The sequence below is a fragment of the Pantherophis guttatus genome, chromosome 4, assembly GCF_059756535.1.
Source record: "Pantherophis guttatus breed Tessera chromosome 4, ASM5975653v1, whole genome shotgun sequence".
Taxonomy (NCBI): domain Eukaryota; kingdom Metazoa; phylum Chordata; class Lepidosauria; order Squamata; family Colubridae; genus Pantherophis; species Pantherophis guttatus.
The window spans coordinates 27,233,406-27,256,039 of NC_142066.1; the positions used below are offsets into that span (position 1 = coordinate 27,233,406).

At 40.1% G+C, this 22,634-nt stretch overlaps 3 protein-coding genes across 18 annotated transcripts in view; 1 reads left to right on the forward strand and 2 right to left on the reverse strand.

The window, feature by feature from the left end:
- Positions 1-1,678: 1,678 nt before the first annotated feature.
- BOLA2B (bolA family member 2B) lies at positions 1,679-7,620 on the reverse strand. The gene is made up of 3 exons (XM_034419635.3): positions 7,449-7,620; positions 5,912-6,009; positions 1,679-1,959 (listed from the first exon to the last, which is right to left on the reverse strand). Exons 1-3 carry the CDS (start codon positions 7,521-7,523, stop codon positions 1,857-1,859), a joined length of 276 nt encoding a protein of 91 aa, XP_034275526.1. The 5' UTR covers positions 7,524-7,620; the 3' UTR covers positions 1,679-1,856.
- A 2,134-nt stretch (positions 7,621-9,754) lies between these two features.
- On the forward strand, positions 9,755-16,617 carry SLX1A (structure-specific endonuclease subunit SLX1A). Of its 6 annotated transcripts, none has more exons than XM_087893889.1 (7): positions 9,755-9,840; positions 10,461-10,667; positions 11,094-11,145; positions 13,919-14,248; positions 14,531-14,664; positions 14,978-15,065; positions 15,347-16,617. In XM_087893889.1, the coding sequence occupies exons 2-7, from the start codon at positions 10,495-10,497 to the stop codon at positions 15,374-15,376; spliced, it is 807 nt and encodes a 268-aa protein (XP_087750015.1). In that variant the 5' UTR covers positions 9,755-9,840; positions 10,461-10,494; the 3' UTR covers positions 15,377-16,617. The 6 variants fall into 6 exon arrangements, with proteins under 6 accessions (XP_087750015.1, XP_034275520.1, XP_087750016.1 ...); XM_087893890.1 differs by having other exon boundaries at positions 9,792-9,872; XM_034419630.2 differs by having other exon boundaries at positions 9,815-10,074.
- The window catches only part of LOC117666740 (zinc finger and SCAN domain-containing protein 31-like), a 31,365-nt gene continuing 20,037 nt past the window's right edge, over positions 11,307-22,634 (reverse strand). For 8 of the 11 annotated variants that reach the window (XM_034419625.3, XM_034419617.3, XM_034419618.3 and 5 more), the window contains 3 exons: positions 20,249-20,560; positions 20,080-20,164; positions 15,874-17,726 (listed from right to left, as the gene is read on the reverse strand). In XM_034419625.3, coding sequence (XP_034275516.1) covers positions 17,711-17,726; positions 20,080-20,164; positions 20,249-20,560 — 413 coding nt within the window. In that variant the 3' untranslated portion in view covers positions 15,874-17,710. Of the gene's footprint in view, positions 13,369-15,873; positions 17,727-20,079; positions 20,165-20,248; positions 20,561-22,634 lie in introns of those variants that run through there. The other 3 variants (XR_015734195.1, XR_015734196.1, XR_015734197.1) reach the window with 2 other exon arrangements.

Consider the following 22,634-nt stretch of genomic DNA (forward strand, 5'->3'; position numbering starts at 1 on the left):
AAATACAGATAGTCCTTACATAACAACCCTATTTAGGATGGCAAGCAACTCCACCACTAAGTGAAATGCCACTGCCTTCCCACTAGAAAATCAGTTTCACACCTTCCATTTTTGCCTTCTAAACACCCACCTTTTTGAAATGCCTGCTGTCTTGCATGCATTGAAAGCAATGCAACTACACTAGGACCCCAGTGGACACATTATACCAGTGATGGAGAACCTATGGCACGTGTGCCAGAAGTGGCACATAGCATCCTCTCTGTGGGCACATAAGCCGTTGCCCCAGCTCAGCTCTGCTGTGCATGTGTGCGTGCCTCCCGCCGGCCAATTGGTCTTTGGGTCTCTGCTGTGCAGGCACGGGGTGCATATGGGGGCCCCGCGTGCACATGCACGGGGGCAGGGCACATGCATGGGGGCCCCACGCACATTGCATTTGGGGGGTTTGGGCGCACACGTTTTGGGCACTCAATCCGGAAAAGGTTAGCCATCACTACATTATACTCTTGAGCCCTCTTCCTCTTTTATCTCACTGCTCTTCCAAGGTTAGGGATGGGTGTGGGAAGCAAGCAATTTCTTTAGGCAATCTCCCCTTTGCCTGATCTTCCCATCCCCAATCTTTCACCCCCAGCAGAGAAAATTGGAGAAGGATTTCAAGAAAACAAACTGCTCTTCTACACATTGAGACTACAGTGATCACATCAACAGTGGGAAAACATCAGGCAAAGGAGAGATTTGTACAATTGCGTTGCTTTTGATCCGTGAAACAACAAACAGCTTCACTTTCTTGCAATCCCTTTATCTAATCGATTTGCTCTGCAATTGGGGGTGGGGGAGCGAGAGAAATAAACAAAGGTAGGCACAGGACAGAGTGTCACTCGATTTCATAGAGGGCCTCTTCAGGATTGTGTTTGACCTGGTTGGGGGGGGGGACGTGGCCAGAGTTGGCATGGTCAGCTTGACATCACTCATGTCAGAAGCGCCTGTGGCAATCCGCGTGCTCTGCCAGCAAAAACGGGCTTCTGATCAAGCTCCGTTTTCAGCTGGGATGGCCTCCTGCAACTCTCTGCTAGAGAAAATGGAGCTCAGGAGGGCCCTTGCAAGCTCCATTTTTCCTGGCAGAGACACCGCGGGTTGATCCTTTGCTGTTCCCAGGGTAGCCTTGTGGGCCAGATCTAAGCACCCCATGGGCCAGTTTCGGCCCGCGGGCCTTGAGTTTGAGACCTCTGGCATAGGACAGTACTATTGACTGTAATGTTGATCATATGACTGAAGGACATGGTGAACGTTTTAAGTGGTGTGTAACGTTAGTTTTTTCAACACCATCATAACTTTGAATGATCACTGAATGACAAAGTGAAAACTACCTGTACTTTAATCGAAGAATCACCAGAATAAATACTACACACCTATCAAAACAGGCAGGGAAGCTACTGCAAATGAACAGCAAATCTTACACACTGATGATGTTATGTAGTTGACTAATACAATGCCTGCAAGTGAACAACCAAATTCAGAGTATCAAGAACTCCAAAAATGTTCATTTTCAAAATTTAAACATTGAAAACAAAAACACTGCCTTAGTAGGACAAGACTACCTTTTCCCCACCCAAAGCAAGTCTGAGTATTAAATTGGGTCTCCAAGATACTTGGTGTGGGAATAAACAGATGACACCAATAGTTATCTTACAACCTTTCTCCAGTTTTATTTTCTGCTTCATGCTTTTTCAAACTGTCATAGTGCTTCCCCTGAAGCAATTCCCGCCTTGCTAAATTCAATTCACATCTGCTTCTCTTTACCATCTTAGAATTTTTGGTCTCTGTAGTATTTGCTGCTTTTGTCACTGAAGAAGCTTGTCTCACTTAGCTTCTTGTTCCTTTGCCCACTGTTCAGGAGTCAGTGTTCTCTGCTCGAACGCATGAATAAGCTTCAGCTCTTCAGATAAGAGCTCATTGACCAGTCTTAAGGCAAGACAAAGAAGAGAAAGAGTAAAATCAGAAAACGGCAAATGGAAATCGGGAGACAGCAAATGCATTCCACCCCCTTAATATCTTTAGACCTGAATCACTAATTGTTTCAAGAATACGTTGCAATTAGTTTGATTCACACCAGATGCCAAGCCAAATAGGCAAAGCTCACTTTGGCCTAAGATGTTGTGTTATCCCAGCTTTACCTTCTGCCTGCATCGGAGAAGCCCCTTGGCCAATAATGTATTTCTCCAAGTTCCTAGCTCATTTTTTTCAAATTTAAATTCAACCTCTAATATGCATAATAAAACAGATGGATATTTTAAAAACAACATATTTTGCATATTTGGCTAAGCCACAGTTTGATTAATCATCATGATTCAATGAATTCATATGCCCATCCCTCCCTCCAAAATAAACTCCATTATGATTTTGCAAGTACTTCTCAACTTACAACCATTTGTTTAACAATCATGTGAAGTAACAATGGCATCGAAAACTGATTTACAACGGTCCTTGCAGCATCTCCACAATTACATAATCAAAATTTAGATGCTTGACAACTGTCATATATTTATGATGGTTGCAGCATCCTGGGTTCATATGATCAACATTTATGACCGTCCCAAATAACTTCCAACAAGCAAAGTCAATTGGAGAAGCTGGATTCAATTAACAAGCGTGTTATTCACTTAAAAATTGCAGTAATTTGCTTAACTGTGGCAAAAAAAAAGGTCAGAAATTGGGTGCGACTCAGTTAGCAACCACCCTGGTTAGCAATGGAAATTTGAGCCCCAATTATGTTTGTAACTTGAGGACTAACTGAGAACCCCATTTCTAGAAAGATTTCTAAGAATAAAACTGTTCATAAATTTGAAAGCAATGCTAACAGCCTCTGAAGCCTAAAAAGGAGAAAGGATGGAAGTGCCACCCCTCAGGGGGAGCTCAGCTGACGGCTTGGCAAGTTCACCCAGAGTTCCTTTTACAGGAAACTCTGTAAAATTACCAAATGTGCCCACTATAAAGAAGAGCCAAACAGGAATTCTCAGTTAACCGAGACTGAAGCTGCGTGTCAGGCGCAAAAAATCAGGACCATTCATAAGACTGCAGCCCAGGAGATTTATTAAAGCCTCTACACAAGAATCTGGTCAACTGAAGTTCAGCACTTAAATTGGTGCCAGATAAAAGTCAAAAGAATTCAAGAGGGGTTGGACTTAAGACCGCTTGTGGGAAAGCAAGGACTTTAAATGTTATGATTCTTGATGAATGTATCTTTTCTTTTATGTACACTGAGAGCGTATGCACCAAGACAAATTCCTTGTGTGTCCAATCATACTTGGCCAATAAAGAATTCTATTCTATTCTATTTTTATTCTTATTCTATTTAATTCTATTCTATTCTATTCTAAACTGATATGCTTAACTCTGCCCCCAGCTCTGCCTGCTCATCCCCTACACTGTGATAGCTATTTCCGCTTGTTTCAACAGAGACAATATTTTAAAAGAAACAATATTAGTTAAAACAATGCTTTACCCAGACAGGTAGAGCAGTATCTTTCTCCCATTTAGCCTCTGCTGAGAATCCTCTAAATAGAGGAGTACCCAACCCCCAGGCTGTGGACTTATACCAGTCCGTGGCCTGTTAGGAACTGGGGCACACAGGCACTCTGGCGAGCAAGCAAAGCTTCATCTGCATATGCAGGGGATCTAGGTTGCTCATGAAACCATCCCCTTCCACTCCTTGGTCCGTGGAAAAATTGGCTTCCACGAAACCAGTCCCTGGTACCAGAAAGGCTGGGGACTGTTGCTCTAGATTGGGGCAGACATAAATTAACTAAATAAATAAATCGTACATGTTTCCTTTTGGCATTAGTAACAAATAGAATTGATACCATTCTGGTTATATGAATAGGTAATCCTTAACAACTATTCATTCAATGAATATTTGACGTAAAATGGTGCTGAACGAATGATATTTCGGCTGGCGACACCCAGGGGGAGGGCCTTTTCTGTGGGAGCCCCAGCCCTGTGGAATGAACTGCCCCCGGAAATACGCAAGATCTCCGACCTCCGAGTGTTTCATTGCGCACTGAAGACCCTGTTGTTCCGCCAGGCAGGGCTATCAACTTAATAATTTTAATTGGGGTATTTTAGATGTTTGGGGTTTTAAATCGGCCAAATCTATGTAATTATTTTAATTTTTAATTATTGTTGTGTGTTGTGTTTTTAAATTGGCTGTACACCGCCCTGAGTCCTTCGGGAGAAGGGCGGTATAGAAATAAAATTATTTATTTATTTATTTTATTTATATTTATGACCGTAGTTAAGACAGCTGCAGTGCTCCTGCAATCATGTGATCAAAATTCAGGCACTTGGCAGTCTGCCTGCATTTACAACTGCACGGTGGGCTTCATCTCCTCCTACCTGCCAATCCTGTACCTCTTTTCTGCCCTTCTGACCACTTTACTTCACTCTGTTGCCTTGGACAAGGCAACTCTGCAAGGCAGAGGACAAGGTGGCAGGACAACCAAAAGGGCAGAGATGGGGGGTGGGGGGTTAGGCAAGTGGAGGGAGTGGAGGCAAGCATGCCAGGGCAGGAAAAAATTTGAAGTCCTCACCTAATGACAGACAGTCCCAGCCTAACAACCACAACCAGGTGTACTGGAGCTAGGTGCTGCAGTCACACTAACAAAGGCTTTGCTCAGTGACAGAAATTCTGGTCCCAATTAGGATTATTAAACAAGACTTACCTGTAGTTCTTTCTTAACGAACCCAATTAGGATGGGAAATTCTGTTGCTAAGTGATGCAGTCATTAAGCAAGACAGCACCTGACTACATCTAACTTCTGATGCAGTTGTTAAATGAGATATCACATGACTGTGATTTGCAAATTTACCTTGGCTGTCAGAATCCAGCTGTGAAGTGTGCAAAATAGAGATCACGTGACCACAGGACGCTGCAACACTCATAAATGCCCACTAGTTGTAAAGTGCCCAAATCTTGATCATATGATCATGGGGTCACTGCAACAGCCAGAGGTGTGAGGACCATTTTCAATCACATTGTAACTTCAAATAGTAGCTAAACAGGCCTGTTGTTAAGTAGGGACAAATACATAATTCACTTTTTTCATACAATCATACCATTAATTATGCATTTTTTTGGATGTTCAACTATTTTTCCTTACATTGTTAATAATGTAATAAAAAACAATGCAGATAAATTGTTCATTTGTTATTAAAATATTTGGAAGGATCCAAATAAAAAAGAATGTCATAGAGAAGTTGTGAAGTAGCCTGAATACAATTTTGAGGTACTAAAATGCAATGTTGGTATCTCATAATCATGTGCGATTTAGGTAGCCTTTAAAACTAGCACAGCATATTAAAAGGCAGCCTTTGTATGATCTATGCTTAGGGAATCACAATTTTTAAATGCCTTTATTTTTAATAGCGATTTTATTTATCCTATGGGTTCAATACATTTCTATTTCTAAACTAGATCTATACATCTAAATCAGGATAATGAAAGTATGAGAAAGTATTTAATAAATAAACTCCAGAAGAAAGAGCATATTGTATATATGAATGCATTTACTTTTCTGGACTAAATCTAAATCAACTATTACCTCACAGAACCACTGCTGTTGTAGGATCAAATGGAGAAAGTGAACATTATCTACCCTGTTCTGAGCACTTCAGGGGAAAGATGGGATTTAAAATTAAGGGTAGATTAAATCAATAGAGGAGCAAAAGACAAAATGGAAGATGACTGAGGAAGCAGGAAAGCATGAAAAATAAATGTAAAGAATGCCTGGTTTTTGTAGTCCTCATTTCCTAACATTCTAAAGTTTTGGAAAACTGTTAGGATAATTCCAACCAATAAGAAAATAAAAGACTGTTCAGTCCATCTCCCACTGACTAAACTAGCTCTTCCTACACTTACCGGTGTCGTTGTAACAGTGCTTTTCCTCGGAAACATGGAGAAACTACCAAAACTTTGAAGCTTGTAGCACAGCGCCCAGGAGTAGTATCTTCTACCTCCTTATAGGGTGTAAAATAAAGAAATTATATATATAAAATTTAGAATATAATAATACATTTAATAACCTGTATACATTTTATTTATATCCAAACAGATAATGGGGAAGTAAACTTTGAGAGGAGTTGTTAAAAAAGCATAAGAAAGGCCAGTTTATTATCAGGAAATTACAGGGAATAAAAATGGAAGGGATCTCAGAAAAGAGTGCATTATATATATATATAATTAGAAAATGAAATGTAGATCAAATAAGGAAAAAAAGGAAAAACCGTTTCAAAAGAAACCAAAATTTGGGTTAAAAATATCCATAACATAATCCTTGATATGCCTATTTAAAAACAATCTATCACTGAATTTAATGAAGCTACTGAATACTTAAATGTATCGTAAGGATCAAATTTCACTGAATTTAGAGAAAGTTAGAACAGGTCTACAAATAGGCTCCTGTCATTTTGATCTGGCCTAATTTTATAGGCTGCTCAGAATCTATTATTTTTCTTTCTTTTACCTGCATTCTTCTGTTGAAAGTATGAAGTTATTTCCCATCACTCTGGGAAGACATTTTTAAATTAGTTGGTATGACGGCAGCCTATTAAAACAGCAAACACACTCTTACCCCAGCAAAGAGCAAGATTTAGAGCTTAAACTTAATAATGCAAAATCGATACGGATAATTTTTAAAAAGTCATTTACTTCTGGAAAAGTAGGGAAATTTTAAAGCCATCTTTCCTCAAACTGGCCCAAGGGTGCTTTTTCAGGAGGCAATTGGACTTCCTTGTTTTTTCTTTGAAGACATTTTCCTTCTCATCCAGGAAGCTTCTTCAGCTCTGACAGGATAGTGGGGAATGGAAGGATTTATATTCCTTGCGTTTATAAATCCTTCCATTCCCCACTATCCTGTCAGAGCTGAAGAAACTTATTGGATGAGAAGGAAAATGTCTTCAAAGAAAAAACAAGAAAGTCCAGTTGCCTCCTGAAAAAGCACCATGACCTGGATGACTGAGGATCTCTACAGACTTTCCCCCAACCTGGTGTGCTCTAAAGTCTAGGCTCGCTGGGGATAATGGAAAGCACATTCTGAAAAAACCAACTCATGAAAACTAGTTTATCCTGTCAGAGAAGCAGAAGTATCCTGTAGCCCTTTAATGGAAGTTTTTTTTTTTTTACAAAAGAAATATTTGCGTTTTTCAATAGAACGTATGTTTTTAAGCGGCACAAAACTTTTAAATAAACAATGGCACGCTATGAATAACGGGAGACGAAAACTAAGCTGGAAAATGACTAAGCCGTGTACTTTTAAAAAGCAACGTAAAAAATAGCCCTGCAAAAGAACAAGCAAGGTTTTTTTAAGTCGAATTTTAGAGCAGAAAGGGTGCCAACTTGAATCGAGCCCTTTGGACTGTCAGCTTTCGGGCAGTGCATGGGAAGCTACCCCATTTACCACGTGCTCGGCCCCAAGTCCCTGAAGCAGCCTCTCGCGCAGGGACTCCGCGCTGAGAACTCCGGACGGCTCCATCGCTCCCTGTAAAGCCTCCCTGAATGAAAGAGGAGCCAGTAGCTTTCATTTCCGCCCCTGCGTGACGTCACATCCTCTCCCCGTGGCGGTCTTTAGCCAATCAATTTGCAAAACGTCACCCCGGTGGTTTCATCCCTAGAGCAACCAAAGGAAGAGTGATACAGCAGCCCAGCCGCTCCTAAAAGTTATCCTAAACACCTTCTTCGATGAGTCCTTGGTGCTCTCTGAGCTTGCTTGTTTTCTTGCAGGCGTTTCATTACCCAGATTAGGTAGCATCATCAGTGCTACTGGGGTAAGGAGTGGGGTTTTCTCCAGTGGTGAAATCCAATTTTTTTTAGTGTGGCTTGGTAGGCATGGCAGGGGAAGGATACTGCAAAATCTCCATTCCCATCCCACTCCAGGGGAAGGATACTGCAAAATCTCCATTCCCATTCCCACCCCACTCCAGGGGAAGGATAGTGCAAAATCTCCATTCCCACCCCACTCCAGGGGAAGGATAGTGTAAAATCTCCATTCCCACCCCACTCTAGGGGAAGGATAGTGCAAAATCTCCATTCCCATCCCACTCCAGGGGAAGGATACTGTAAAATCTCCATTCCCACTCCACTCCAGGGAAAGGATACTGCAAAATCTCCATTCCCACCCCACTCTAGGTGAAGGATAGTGCAAAATATCCATTCCCATCCCACTCCAGGGGAAGGATAGTGCAAAATCTCCATTCCCATCCCACTCCAGGGAAAGGATAGTGTAAAATCTCCATTCCCACCCCACTCTAGGGGAAGGATAGTGCAAAATCTCCATTCCCACTCCACTCCAGGGAAAGGATACTGCAAAATCTGCATTCCCACCCCACTCTAGGTGAAGGATAGTGCAAAATATCCATTCCCATCCCACTCCAGGGGAAGGATAGTGCAAAATCCCCATTCCCTCCCCATTCCTGGGGGAAGGATAGTGCGAAATCTCCATTCCCACCCCACTCCAGGAGAAGGATACTTCAAAATCTCCATTCCCATCCCATTCTGGGGCCAGCCAAAGGTGGTATTTGCCAGTTCCCCGAACTGCTCAAAATTTCCGCTACCGGTTCTCCAGAATCTGTCAGAATCTGCTGGATTTCACCCCTGGTTTTCTCTCAATTTATATTCTAATCTAGTGGCTTGTCTGTCAGTGTTAGTGAGGGCAGTCTTAGAGATTCTTTGGTTGGGCTGTTTATTCATCGCTTCGACAGTATTCTTGTTTGAGGTATTATTTACTTGATTGTTGGTCTGATGTTAACCTTGAAGTTATTCTATGCTGATCTGGGTGCTGATTTGCTAGTGGAAAAATGCTTGGGTCTTTTTGGGCTCTCTTTTGCATGGTTTAGTTTAATTTAGTTTAGTTTAGTTTACTTATTGTCATTGCACATGGTACAATGAAATTAAATGCCGTCTTCAGTGTACATTACAACTATAAAAATAAAAACACAAACATACATCCTTTACATTCCATATAATTGTTATTGAAAACCAGATATTGCACTATACCGTAGAATTCAATATGGTTATTGCCCTGGTATAGAAGCTCTAGTCTAGAACAAATAGTTCAGACTATTTGTCCTTGTTTTTATTATCCTGTACCATCTGCCAGATGGTAATAGTTCAAAAAAAGGGTGCCCAAATGTTGTTAATGTCTATGTGTCTATTGATAGGTGATTTCCAGTGGTGAAATCCAATTTTTTTTTACTACCGGTTCTATGGGCGTGGCTTGCTGGGCATGGTAGGGGAAGGATACTGCAAAATCCCCATTCCTGGGGGAAGGATATTGCAAAATCTCCATTCCCATTCCATTCTGGAACCAGCCAGAGATGGTATTTGCCGATTCTCCGAACTGCTCAAAATTTCCGCTACTCCAGAATCTGCCAGAACCTGCTGGATTTCACCCCTGGTGATGTCAGAGTGCCAGGCTTCTGGAAATTGTCTGGCATTTTTGGACTTGGCTTGGTCTGGGATGGATTAAACTTTCATGGTTTAGGAATATTTCTTTGCAATTCTATATAAACGTATACATAGAGTACGAACAGTATACAGAACACATGCGTATAATTTGTTAAAGTTAACATTAAAAAAAAAAATCTAAGTTTATACTGTGACTTTTTTTTAAAGCCACCTCCATTCGGATCTCTAGAGCTCCTTCCTGTTAAATAGCTCTTCTTACTTCATCCAGTTGCGGTACTGCAGTTTTTTCCCTATGTGGGCGGGACATCTCGCTGTCTTCGCCAATAGCATGTAAGCAAGGTGTCGTTTGAAAAAACGGTCAGTAGCGTGGACAGGAAGATTGCTAGGTAACGGCCTACCGTCTGCTGTGGTCACGAGGGTAGGGCAGGTTCGAAAGGGGCGTGGCGACGAGAACGTGGAGGGCTGGGGCTGGAAAGGTGCAGGGCGTGATGGCAAATGTCTGCTTTATTGGTCGCTCAAGCCGCATCCGAAGGGAAAGGGGACTCTGCTAAATAGTAAAAGCCACTATATGCAGGATTAGGTTTGCATTCTGGGTTGCACAGCAGGCAGAAATTCAACAGGTACTGTTTTGTTTTGTTTTTTTCCTCCTCCTCCACTTGGGAATGCAGGAATTTTAATTTCAGATATTTTGGTGGGGAATCCTGCTGGTTGGCAAAAAATTCTCCTTGCCTTGAAGATACAAAGGAGTCGAATTTGTGATTCGCGTGTCAAAATCCTAGCAAAGTATCTCGGAAGAGAAGTAGGGAAAATAACACCAGGGAGAGTTTAGCTGCAATTCCAGCAGCACCAGCCAGATGACTGCTAGAAAAGGATGCTGGGAATTGTAGTTCAAAAACATTTGCGAGCTACCCTAGCAGTTATCAAACCTGTTTGTTGGATTCTTATAATGGGGTGGATAGTTATGGGTGTTCAGTTTTTCTAACACTTGATTTCTTCTTTCATGTAGGTTTCTTCAGCCTGTTCCTCCCTTTGTGGGAGAGATGGTGGTGGAAGTATGTGGCTTCTTTGGGGTATATCTATTATACTGCACCAACCCCCGTTATCAGGGACGGATCTACATTGGCTTCACTGTCAATCCCGAACGACGCATAGACCAACACAATGCTGGGAAGCGGTGTGGTGGGGCCTGGAAGACAAGTGGACGTGGGCCATGGTATGAGTGTTTTTGGTCCCAGGAGACTTTGGAACCATGAGTGTGTAAAAGATGCTATATTCGCAAATAATTTATGAAGTTTATACAGTTCCTTCTTAGCCCCAACCAGATGTAGGGGAAAAAACTTGGGAGGCTCCAAGGGAGTGTTTCCCAATCTTAGCCATTTTAAGATGTGGCCTTCAGCTCTCAGAATACCCCAGCCAGCAGGTATTCTGGGAGTTGAAGTCCATGTGTCTTACAATGACTAAGGTTGGGAAACATTGCTCTACAGGAAACCGTTTTTTCACCATCTGTTTTTTTTTTCTCTTTTGTGATGAGATTTGAGTGAGGCGAAAATTCGGAGATCCTTAGAGACTGAAATTTGAACTTTCTGGGACAAATGAGTTGCTGTCCTTTTGAATTTCATGTATTTCTTTCTTCTTGCAGGGACATGGTGTTGATTGTTCATGGTTTCCCCTCTGATGTGGCTGCTTTGCGCGTAAGGCACTTCTCAGTACTTATTATTTTTTCTTTCTCAGGATTTACAAAATATAACAAGCTAATACGTGGTTAGCTAGCTTGAGATTCTGTGCGTTCACCAAACCTAACTAATCTGGGATTCAGTATGTTCTGGGAACCCATCCAATTGAGTATAAATAGTTTTTTTTTAAAAAAATTTTTTTATTTCTTTACAAACATATCAATGCGTGAACAGTGTGGCACCTGAGTGTCATACATTCTAATGCGAATAAAACTAGTAAAGTTAATAATAATTATTACACTTAATCAACTTATATATTTCTATTAATACACATTTACATTAAGTTGCAATCTATCATCCAATTATTCCTTGTTTTCTCATTGCTTTTATTTTATTATATAAAAGTGTATACATTAATATTCCCTCTTCTTTCTATTTTATTCTACCTTTTAATCATATCACCCTTATATAAAAAACATTTTCTTTCTATCCTAACTTCTAGTCATGTCACCTACCTAATAAAAGGAAAGAAAGCGAGAGAAAAAGAAAAGCAAATCAGAACAACATAAAAAAGAAATTATCTGCCCATCATCTCTTGCCCACTTTAATATTTTAATTGCTATGCTTTTTTTTGACTTGTCTCTCATATATTCCTCTCTTGGATCTTTATCTCTGTCTGCGTCTTGGTTGTTCAATCTAATTTTTTTTTTTCACACAGAAGTTTTCCAGTTTATTTACATGAAGTTCTTCACTTTTAAAAAGAGCTGAAAACTGACAGTCAGTAATTCCATCAGAATATGTAATTATTTTTCTGATAATGAGAAAGATAATCAGAAACTGCAAAGGATATCTAATTATTTCTATTAGAAATCATTAGCAAATATTAAATAAAATGTTCAATCTAAATATTTCTCCCACCTCTACCCTCTTCCACTGCCTAAGTTTCAAAAATTTCTGTCCAGACCCCTATCTCCCTTTCAAAAGTATCTTCCAACTCTCATAGTATGTTTTCCCCACATTTAATTCATCAGTCACTGTTATTTTCTTTGTTAACTCTTCCTTCCTGTCTTCTCCTGTTCTCTGACTCTTGGGCTCAATCCCTTCCTCCATTTCTTCTGCTGGCGCCTCCTATTCCTGGGCGTCTTGGTCTTCACTCATCATCCCTCGTATAGTATTTTCCATTTTTTCCGTAATCTCCTTAAATCCTTTCTCCATGATATCCTTTGTATTTTGAAAGAGTAACGCCATCTCCTTCAATGTTCCACTCATTTCTTCCTTATAATGCATCTTATATTGTTTTTTAAGAAATTCAACTTTTATCCAACAGTCCATGAACTATTTATTCAGTCCTTAAATTGCCCTTCAAGGAATGCACTGATCACAGTTCTTTATATCCCATAAGTAAACAGTCAGTTCCATTTAAATAGTCCCAGAGGTTATCAAAAGTCTCTTTGCATCCCCTTTACAGGTTTAATTTTCTAGCATAACATTCAGGGGTCCTTTTAATTATATAGTTTCCTTATTTTCGTATTTGAGTCTCCAGCAGACATAGGATAGATGAGAATAATCCAGTAAGTATTTTCAGTCTTTTATATAGATATTCCCAGACTTGTAATTTTTCCTTTTGTCAGCAGGTGGCACTCTCAATTTATATTTCAGTATTGCCACTAGCCAATTGTCATTTTAGTTATAAATCAACTATAAAATCAGAGTAAGATTTATAAGTAAATAATTCCAGCATTTTAAACTGCCTTCCTAGTACCACTTCTTCCCAGTTTAAGAATCCAATTTTCTGTATATTTCAAAATTTATTATATTTCTCTCTTGCGTCTTCCACTTCTGGTCTGGTATTTTCTCAGAATGCTTAGACGCCACTTTAACAAATAATTCAGAGGAAATAGTTTTAAATTATTCCTTGGGGTTAAATTTAAGGCAAAAAAGTGTCCTCACCCCCAGTTCCAGTTACTATTCACCTGCTTTGCTCCAGCACCAGTCTTAGTTGTTCCTCGGTTGTCCCAGCTTTGTGGCAGCCATCTTTAGGCTGCCTCTTCTTCTTGCTGTGGCTGAGAGGGAAAAGGAACCCCGGGGTCAGGCAGGAGAGCTGCGCTTCTCCTCGACCTCACAGGGCGCCCCTCTTTGCTTCACTGCCCCTACAGGGCGGCTTTGGCTTCTCACGGAGCCCACGAACAGGGAGAACTCGGCACAGGGAATGCGGAGACCCATTCCCTGTGTCTGATATCACTGTGACGTCAACCAGAAGTCAAGTATAGTTAGTTTTTGACTTAACAACCATTCATTTAGCCTGTTCAAAGTTACAACAGCACTGAAAAAAAACAACTTAAAACCAATCCTCACAGTTAATACTGTTGCAGGATATATCAAAATTGGTCATGTGATCAAAATTGGATACTTGGTAACCAACATATATTTATGATGGTTACAGTATCCCAGGATCATGTGATCAATATTTGCAACATTATTAACTGGCTTCCAACAAGCAAAGTCAATGTGGGAAGCTGGACTCACTTAATGACTGCATGATTCACTTAACAACTGCAGTAATTTGCTTAACCATGGCAAAAAAAGATAATAAAATTGCATGTGACTCACTTAATAACTGCCTTGTTTAGCAACAGTCCCAATTGTGGTGGTTAAGTCGAGTACTATGTTACTGAAAAAGCCATAGTTAAACCCTAACAGTAAGTGGACAGATCTTTACTTTCTGTTCATTCCTTCCTAAGTTTCAGCAACCCCTTTTGATTTATTCCCTCTCTCTCTTGCTAATTTCCAGTTTGAATGGGCCTGGCAACATCCTCACTCGTCCCGCCGTCTTACCCATGTCACCCGCCGCAAAACACGGGAGCGTCAGTTTGACTTCCACTTGCGTGTCGTAGCCCACATGTTGCAAACTGCCCCATGGTGCCGTCTGCCCCTCACCATACGATGGCTCAAGCAGGAGTACTGCCGAGAGTTCCCCCCAGGCTTGGAACCCCCCTTACACATGCCCATAGCCTTTGGGCCAGTTCGAGCTGTCAAAGATACTAAATGTGCTGAACCGTCATCTCCAGAGGAAAAAGTGGAGACCACAAAACATTGTAGTGTCTGTCTAAAGACTTTCCAGGTAACAATCTGGGGTGCTGTGTGTTCTTTCAACAAATAGGAAGGCTAGAAGTTGAGTGGACCCTAAGAGGCGAAATTGCTCTGAGAAAATGGGAGCTGAGCTTCTAAAATGCCACTTCTAAGGCACAATTGGATCTGAACTGGAAGAAATAACTTTGACTAAGAAAGGGTGGGGAAGAACTGGATTTAGGATCAAAATATGGTGGCAGTTAACCCTGTATTTGTTTGGGGAGCAGCAGGTTCCTCTGGATTGAAGTACACTCTTTCTAAAATTCCTCTGCAGGATGGGGATGAGGACATTCCCTTGCACTGTTTTCACCCAACTTGTACCATGGCTGCTCATATGTTTTGCCTGTCTCATCTTTTCCTGGAAAAGGAGCCTAATCATATCCTGCCCATTGAAGGACAGTGCCCGGGGTAAGCAATTTCTCCTGTGCATTGGGGGAATGTGGAGTGTAGATGTTGGTATTCTGTCCTTGCACCTGTTTCCCAATTATTAGCTTTATTTATTTATTTATTTATGTATTGGCTTTTATCCCACCTTTATTATTTTATAACTAACTTAAGGTGGTAGTAAGCACACCTAACATGCCTTCCTCTTCCTATTTTTCCCACAGTCCTGTGAGGTGGGTTGAGCTGAAAATGTGAGTGGCCTAAAGTGACCAGGCCAGCTTTTATGCCTGATGTGAAACTAAAACTAACAATATCGTGGTTCCCCCCTTTTCTTCAGCTGCAAGAATCTTATCCTTTGGGGAGATCTGATTCGTCACCATAAAGGTTGCTATGGTAACTTAGAGGCCGATCCCACCTCCTCTCAGGTGAAGCTCTTGCTGTTCTTTCTAGACTTGTGTGGTTTATCTTGAAATGTTTATTTCCTGAATTAAGTTCAACAGTTTTTATGTCCTGTTTTAATTGAAACTTTGAATTCTGAGCTAATCTTTTCTTCTTTGAATCAGTATTTTTTCTCTTTTCACCAATAATAATTTTGGTTACAGCTTAGGCAAGCTGAGATTTTATTTTCTTTATTTTTCTTATGTATATATTGTACCTGCTTCACTTATGTCTTCATCCAATATAATCAATCACTTTTATCCTGCAGAAACATTGGGCTGATGAACTGCAACCGTGAAGGAGAAGACTTTTAAAAGAGACCTTTAAAAAGTAACCAAGGCCTATTTCCTTGCTGAGAGTGGATCACAGGATCTCAACATGGTGTACAGTTCAGCTTTTCTTAGTCTGACGTGCAAAAGTCTAGAAAACAGCTAAGTAGGACTGGATTCTCTGCTCATGTGTCCCACCCCAGAATCATTTAACAAACAATATTTAATTTTCATTAAGTGGAATAATTAAATTGAAGGACCATAGTCATGCTGGAAGTTTATGGATTGTGAGGCAGGAATGCTTGGGAAGTGCACAGAATCATTAATTTAAATGAGAAGAACTAGTTCCAAGTTTCCATTTCCAAAACTTCTGGCTGCAAAGTATGTAAGTTTGGTGTTTTAGACTGAGAGAGTCAGTAAACTTAAAATGAATATGTAAATAATACAGTTATTTGTTTCTACTGTACCTATAGCGAATTGAATGCTTAAATGGATTGTAAAAAAGACACTCTGAAGTGCAGAGAGATTCTCCAGATTACACATTTCTGATTTTATATGGCCGTTTTCTCATTTATGCATAGTATTTAACAAACACTTTCAGTAATTCTTTAGCTTGGCATTAACCAAATATTGCAGATGAGAGGACTGAGGGCACAGTAGCTTACCTAAACTCTCTAAATAAATCCATGCCTCTAAATAAATTAATGAATGGGGTTAAAAGTCTATCAGTTGGACCATCAAGGTAGAATTATGTTTTTAATGAAATTACCTAACATGAGTCTTTGATTATGATAGTGTACAAAATAAACTTGAAAGTCTGTATTATAAAGATAGCAGTTATCCTATATGCTAAAAAGGCAGCCATAGAAACTGAAGAATATATAAAAGATCATTCCTAAAAAATAAATATTCCTCACATAATGGCCACATGATCAAGCCATAGGATTTGAAGTTACTCCAGATTTTATCTGTGGTGTACTGTATTTAAAAAGGACCCAGCTTTGAAAAAAAGTCATTTTTTTCCTCTCATGTGAAATATATGTACTGCTGGTAGAATAGGATCTTAAGAAGCTTGAAAAGTCAAAATGATTTGACAATATATTAAAACAGATGTCTGTCTTTGTGAAAATTAATTTATGAATTCTGTAATCAAAAGTCTCTAAGCAGTTTCCAGACTGTTTGTAAAAAGGGGGAAATAACTTATTATGTAAACAAATGTTGCACTGGTTTTCTACTGTACAGAATAAAAAATGAATCATCAAATAGCCAAGTCAGTTTCACTTCACATTATTCCAGCATGGCCAGTTGTGGTGAATGCTGGGAGCTGTATTCAGCAGCCACTGGAGGGCCACAGTTTTCTAACCTTGCAGTAAAACTGTGATCACCCCTATATTGCCACAGAGCAATATAAAAAACCATCCCAGCAAGCACAGTGTACAATGAGGCCACTTTGCTTCCTGTTTTCCCATCTGGCCTTCCTTCCCCAAATTGCACTGCCAAATGTATACCTACATCTGGGCAGCTTGACGTGCAAAAGGACTGAAGTCTCCATGATGGGAATATATTTTGGATCTAAATTTGCATTTAAAAGCATACCAGGTCAGTGCTTCTTGGTCAATCAATCAGTCTTGCCTCTTACTTAAAACTTGGAATTTCTTTTATCCTGAGTTAATGGTTAGTATCGTTTTTCCACTGAGCTTCAACACTTCAGAGGTTAAATCTGCGGACTGCCTTCCCAAATAGTTGGCAAGTATCATTTTGCCAGCCTGCTCCATTACTGGAAGATGTTTTGCCTTTAAATCTTACTTCCTTAATGAGCATCATTTGTTTTGGGCATGGGTACAGCAAAGCAGGAAAAGGATTTTTCTGATTTCACAAGGCTTTAGCTGATACAAAAATACTGATCAAAATTAGCAGTTTCCCCAGGAGCATCCACTCATCTATATTCAGGGCTGAATTAGTGGCATGATATACTCATTTCTAGCCAACAAGCAGTCCAAATAATACAAAATAAACAGGAACGCAATCTCTCACTCCCATTCCAAATCAAGTAAAATGTGGATGAATAGTCTTTTGACTTAGATGGAGTCTTAGTTCTTCTATCATTACTGAATGGCATAAATATGTACAGATTTTCCTTTGTACACTCAACAGAATGGATGCCCCTGAGAGCTGTGTGTCCTTAGACCCATTTTGATCATATTCAAGATGTGGACAAACAGCCAATAGTCAATAATCCACCCCACTCCTACCCTTGGATCTAAATTCCAAACCCTACAGGACACAAACTGAGCTACCTTTATTCCCCGGTCATATAGGGCTTCTCAATCTGTTGCCCAAACTGGAAGCAGTAGATCCTTTTGTCAAGATCTTCCTTGGCTGCAAACAAAGTAGAGGACAGACAATCAGAATAATAAGAAAATCAAGACCGGTTCTCTTTCAAATGAGCCATAGTTTAAGCTGAAATTGGACAGCCTTCAACATTTAGAAAAGGACTGAAGAGGACATTCAGAAAAAAAAAATGTTCCAGTCACTTAAAACAAATTGAAAAATCAGCTTGCATGTCATTTCATTCATATACATTCCGAAATAGTGGTAAAGGTAGTCCTTGATTTACAGCAGGTCGCTTAGTGACTGTTCAAAATTATGATGAACTCTCCAAAAGATACTTACAACCCAGTTTTGAAGTTCTGATATTGGGTCCCCACCCCACCCCACCCCGGTCCTATGATCACATGACAATATTTTGGGCACTCAGCAACCGTCTGCATTTATGGCTGTTTATAGCACTCCCTGGTCATGTGATTGCAATTTACGATGTTTTTGCTGGAAACGAGTTTACTTCTGGTTTCTGGCAAAACTGCTCCATACTGAACAAGTTCACTTAACGACTGGTGTTCGCTTAATGTCCATATGAAAAAGGTAGTAAAATTGGGTCTGGGCACATAGTAATTTGCTTTACGACCATCATGACTTACAACTATAATTTCCAGGCTCAATCATGGTCGTAACTTGTGACTATCTGTCCTGTCAGGTCTTTAACCAGATACTCTGCAAGCTCATTGGTTCTCTGATTCTAAAGATGTCAGAGGTTGAAACTAGGATGCAGAAATCGTTTTAAAAAAAGAAAAGAAAAGCCACTTGCTCTGCTTCACAATACTTTTAACACAGGCTGCTATTAACCCAAGTTTATAGACAGATTTGGCAGCATGCAATCACGTTAATAGGATCTAATGCCCTCATATGGGGAAATATGGATCCCCTAACCTCTTTTTCCGGTTCTGCTCAGCATCCATGATCCTTGTACATAGAAAGCACTTGTAAGGGTCCTTTTAATCAAGGACCCCATTAGATAACCAGGCAGGCAGCAGCTAATCCCTTTTTGGGGAGACAAGTACTTTGACTGACAGACCATAGCTGCAAATTTTGTAATGTGTTGTCTTGTATTTCTAATTGATGTTCATCACATATTGTTTCCTTGCAAGATTAACTGGACAATGGAGACTGTTAGCTCAGAAATGGCTGGTGTTCTGCATTGATTTTCTGGCCAGAAATTTTGTCTAACAACTGGCTTAGGGTGCTTTGGAGTTAAAATAGTTAAAATGCTTCCTCTCCTGAATCTGAATTGGCTACATTTCTGAAGTGTATCTAACAGAGTGTTTTTCAACCTTAGCAACTTAAGAGCATGGACTTCAGCTCCCAGAATTCTTCAGCCAGCCCATAATGATCAAAACCCATGCTGGTTGGGGAATGCTGGGAGCCAAAGTTCACACTTCTTAAATCTGCTAAGGTTGAGAAACAGTGGTTTAATACATTGCACATAAAAACAACTCAAATAAGCGTATTAATCAGTCAGTTCCTGTGTCCAATGAGGCTGATTTCTGGGTAACTATGCAAAAAGACACTCAAGTAAGGCTGACTAATTATATAGGAATTTACCTCCTCCTCCTTTAATCAGACAACAGCCCCCATCTCCTTAAAACAGGAACAGGAATCCTGTAGCCATCCAGTTGTGGATTTCTACTGGCAACATCCCTCACCATGCACAATATTAGCTAGATTAGGCTAAGACTGTAGTTCGGGACTCTTGAGGTTACCGTATACTCCATCTGTTTTTCATCAGGTGTTTGTTTCAATCTCCAACCAATAGGAACTTTGTAGCTCCAATGAAAATGTTTTTTCTCCATCCTAATTAGTACACCTTACCTCCTTTTTTCTGCAATCTAAACATTTGTTACAGTATTTCTCAACCTTAATACAAATGGACTTCAACTCCCAGGATTCCCCATGCAGCATGCTAGCTGGAAAATTCTAGGAATTGAAGTCCACATATGTTAAAGTTGCCAGGGTTGAGAAATGCTGATTTATTACGATCCTTTAAGAAGCAAATGTCAATAAAGATTTATTAGGTCATGCTGCTCCTGCCCACATTTCCTTTCAACTTGCATATCTATTTTTTCCCCTTAGTTTTAGCTCTTTCTTTTACCTCCAAGAGCCCAAGGTTGCCCTAAGCTGCGCAAGGGGGGGGGGGTGCTACTAAGCAGGTATATACAAAAGCATGAAGGCTATTGCTTAACGCATTGTAAGCCACCCTGAGTCTCTGGAGAAGGGCGGCATATAAATCGAACCAATAAATAAATAAATAAATTGCCTACATAGGTGGCCTACATGGGGATTTAGTGAATTGTGAGTGTTCCAACCACACAACCGAGAGAAGAAGAGGGGCACCTACCATGAGTGGCGTCTCTGATGATTCACAACATGTGAACGCCGTGTGAACCTCTTTCCGCAGTACGTACACTGGTGAGGCTTCTCTCCTGAATGAATGAGGAGATGTTTTGTGAGGGTTGTATTCCGGTTGAAGCTATTCCCACATTCTGGACATTGATACGGTTTCTCACCCGTGTGGATCCTTTCATGCCTGATGAGATCCCACTTCTTCCGAAACCTTTTCCCACATTCCTTACACAGATGTCGTTTCGTTTCTAGGTCGGTTGGGACTCCCCCAAATACTTCGTCCTTAATCATTCTTGTGGAAAGGCTGCCTTTCTGTGGCCTTTCTGAATCACACTTGCTCACATGTGATCTTCTGGGAAGATCACTGCTTTTTGGGAAAAGCACCTCCCCGAATTCTGGAGATCTCCATCCTTGTTCCTCTGCCTCCAACTCTCCTTGGTGCAGATCCTTTGCCCCCATTCTGGCAAAACTGCCTTCTGATTGAAGAAAGACCAAAATTTTATAGTTTCTAAGTTCAGTTTACCAAGGTACATAGTACAGGTAGTTCTTAACTTAAAACAACATCTCCATGCTTGGCGACTACGGTACTCATATTTATGATGATTTCAGTATCCTGGGATCATGTGATCACTTTCTGACAAGTAAAATCACTGGGGAAGCCAGATTCACCTAACAACCGTATTACTAATTTAACAACTGCACTGATTCACTTAACAACTGTGGCTAGAAAGATTGTATAATGGGGCAAAACTCACTTAACTATCACGCTTGGCAATATAAATTTTGGGCTTAATTGTGGTGTTAAGTCGAGGACTACATGTAATGAGGAAAAGTGTTGAAGAACTGCTACCAGCCAGAATTAAACTGAAAAGCTAAATTGCAGAGGCAAAACACAAACATATTAAGAACACAAACATATATTAAGACATAATGTGACTTACTTGGTTTAGGATAACACAAGACAGATGTTCACATCGTTGTGAAGTGGTTCATTATAATGTAAAAACTCACCCTTGTGGTCCACACATTGAACTAAGACATAATATGGTTATCTGGTTTTGGCTTAACATATTTAGTGATTGTGGTTTGCAAATATGGGTTGTGGGATTCCCTGTAGGAATCCAGATTGTTATCATTTATTTTTAAAATGATTAAAATAGGACATATCTTGGCACACGGTGCAAAATTGGCCACAATGCAGCCCAATATAAAATAGTTTCTTTTTTTCTTGCTTAGAAAATAAGGAAGGTCATCTCTGTATTTTCCGATTTCTTAAAAACTGTATTCCATTTGTCTCTCATTTGTTGAATGCTTCCTCACAGTCAACTAGAAGTACTTTTGAGTGTTGGCAAGCCTTATATTTATACTTCATTTATACCACAGATACTGACTATTCAAGAGTTCCACGCCATCACTAACCTTGAGAAATTTGCACAGAGGGCTTCCTCAGCTGCCTACTTAAAAACAGATTGCAAATATTCATTTACAAAAATTATATTTAAAATAAAAATTATGATTAAAACACAGGTATCCTCAACTTACAACCATTTGTTTAGTGATCCAAGTTACAACAGCATTGAAAGAAGTGACCTATGGCTGTTGTAGCATCTCCATGATCACATGATCAAAATTTAGATGCTTGGCAACTGGCATCTATTTAGGATGGCATTATCCCGGGGTCATTTAATCACTTGTTGTGATCTTCTGAAAAGCAAAGTCAATGGGGAAGCCAGATTCACGTAACAACTGCGGTGATTCACTTAACAACTGTGGCAAGAAAGGATGTGAAATGGGCCAAAACTCAGTTAACAGCCATCTTGCTTAGTGACAGAAATTTTGGGCTCAATTGTGATCATAAATCAAGGACTACCTGTAATAGCATATCTGTGGAATATCATTTCAGCTAATCAAAATGATGTAAATTGCCCTAGCAGAGGATATGATTCGTAAAATAAGTTAGTTGTTGCCCCAGTGTTAAATTCAGCATACTAGTGCTGAATGGTGTTTATACATAAAATCATTCCAAAAAATGAGGGGAGCATTTTAAAATTTAAGCTGCTTCACATTTTACCCTGGGATGTGAAACATAAAAACAGTCAGTATTCTTCACCCAACGTTTTATATCAAATTTGTCCTCTTTCAAAAACAAGGTATCTTTTTTTCATCTCGGTGTAATTTTTAGCCTTAATGTACATTTCACTTCCATTCCACTGTCTTACCTTTTCTACCTGCTTGTTTGGAGAGAACAGGAAATGGGTAGAGAGCAGTCCCAATTCTACACTTCAAGACTGATTGATTTTTTTCCCTTCTTTCTGGGATTGAATATCCCAAAACCTCTCTGGAAATCTTAAGGCAAGGGTGTCAAACTTGATTTCATTGAGGACCACATCAGGGTTGTGTTTGACCTTGGAGAGCCAGAGGGAGATGTGGGGCGTGGTCATGGTGGGAATGACATGTGACTCGTGTCGGGGGCACCTGTAGTGGCCAAGTGCTAAGGCAGGACTTCCCTGACACCCTCCCTCACTCTCATTATAATCTCCCTTCCTTCCC

Coding starts and splice junctions, on each gene's coding strand:
- BOLA2B (XM_034419635.3), bottom strand. CDS start 7,523: ATGGAGCCGTCCGGAGTTCTCAGCGCGGAGTCCCTGCGCGAGAGGCTG. Junction 6,010..7,448: donor GACTTGGGGCCGAGCACGTG/GTAAATGGGGTA, acceptor ACACCCTATAAG/GAGGTAGAAGATACTACTCC. Junction 1,960..5,911: donor GCACTGTTACAACGACACCG/GTAAGTGTAGGA, acceptor TCTTGCCTTAAG/ACTGGTCAATGAGCTCTTAT.
- SLX1A (XM_034419629.3), top strand. CDS start 10,495: ATGGTGGTGGAAGTATGTGGCTTCTTTGGGGTATATCTATTATACTGC. Junction 10,668..11,093: donor ACAAGTGGACGTGGGCCATG/GTATGAGTGTTT, acceptor TTCTTCTTGCAG/GGACATGGTGTTGATTGTTC. Junction 11,146..13,918: donor CTGATGTGGCTGCTTTGCGC/GTAAGGCACTTC, acceptor GCTAATTTCCAG/TTTGAATGGGCCTGGCAACA.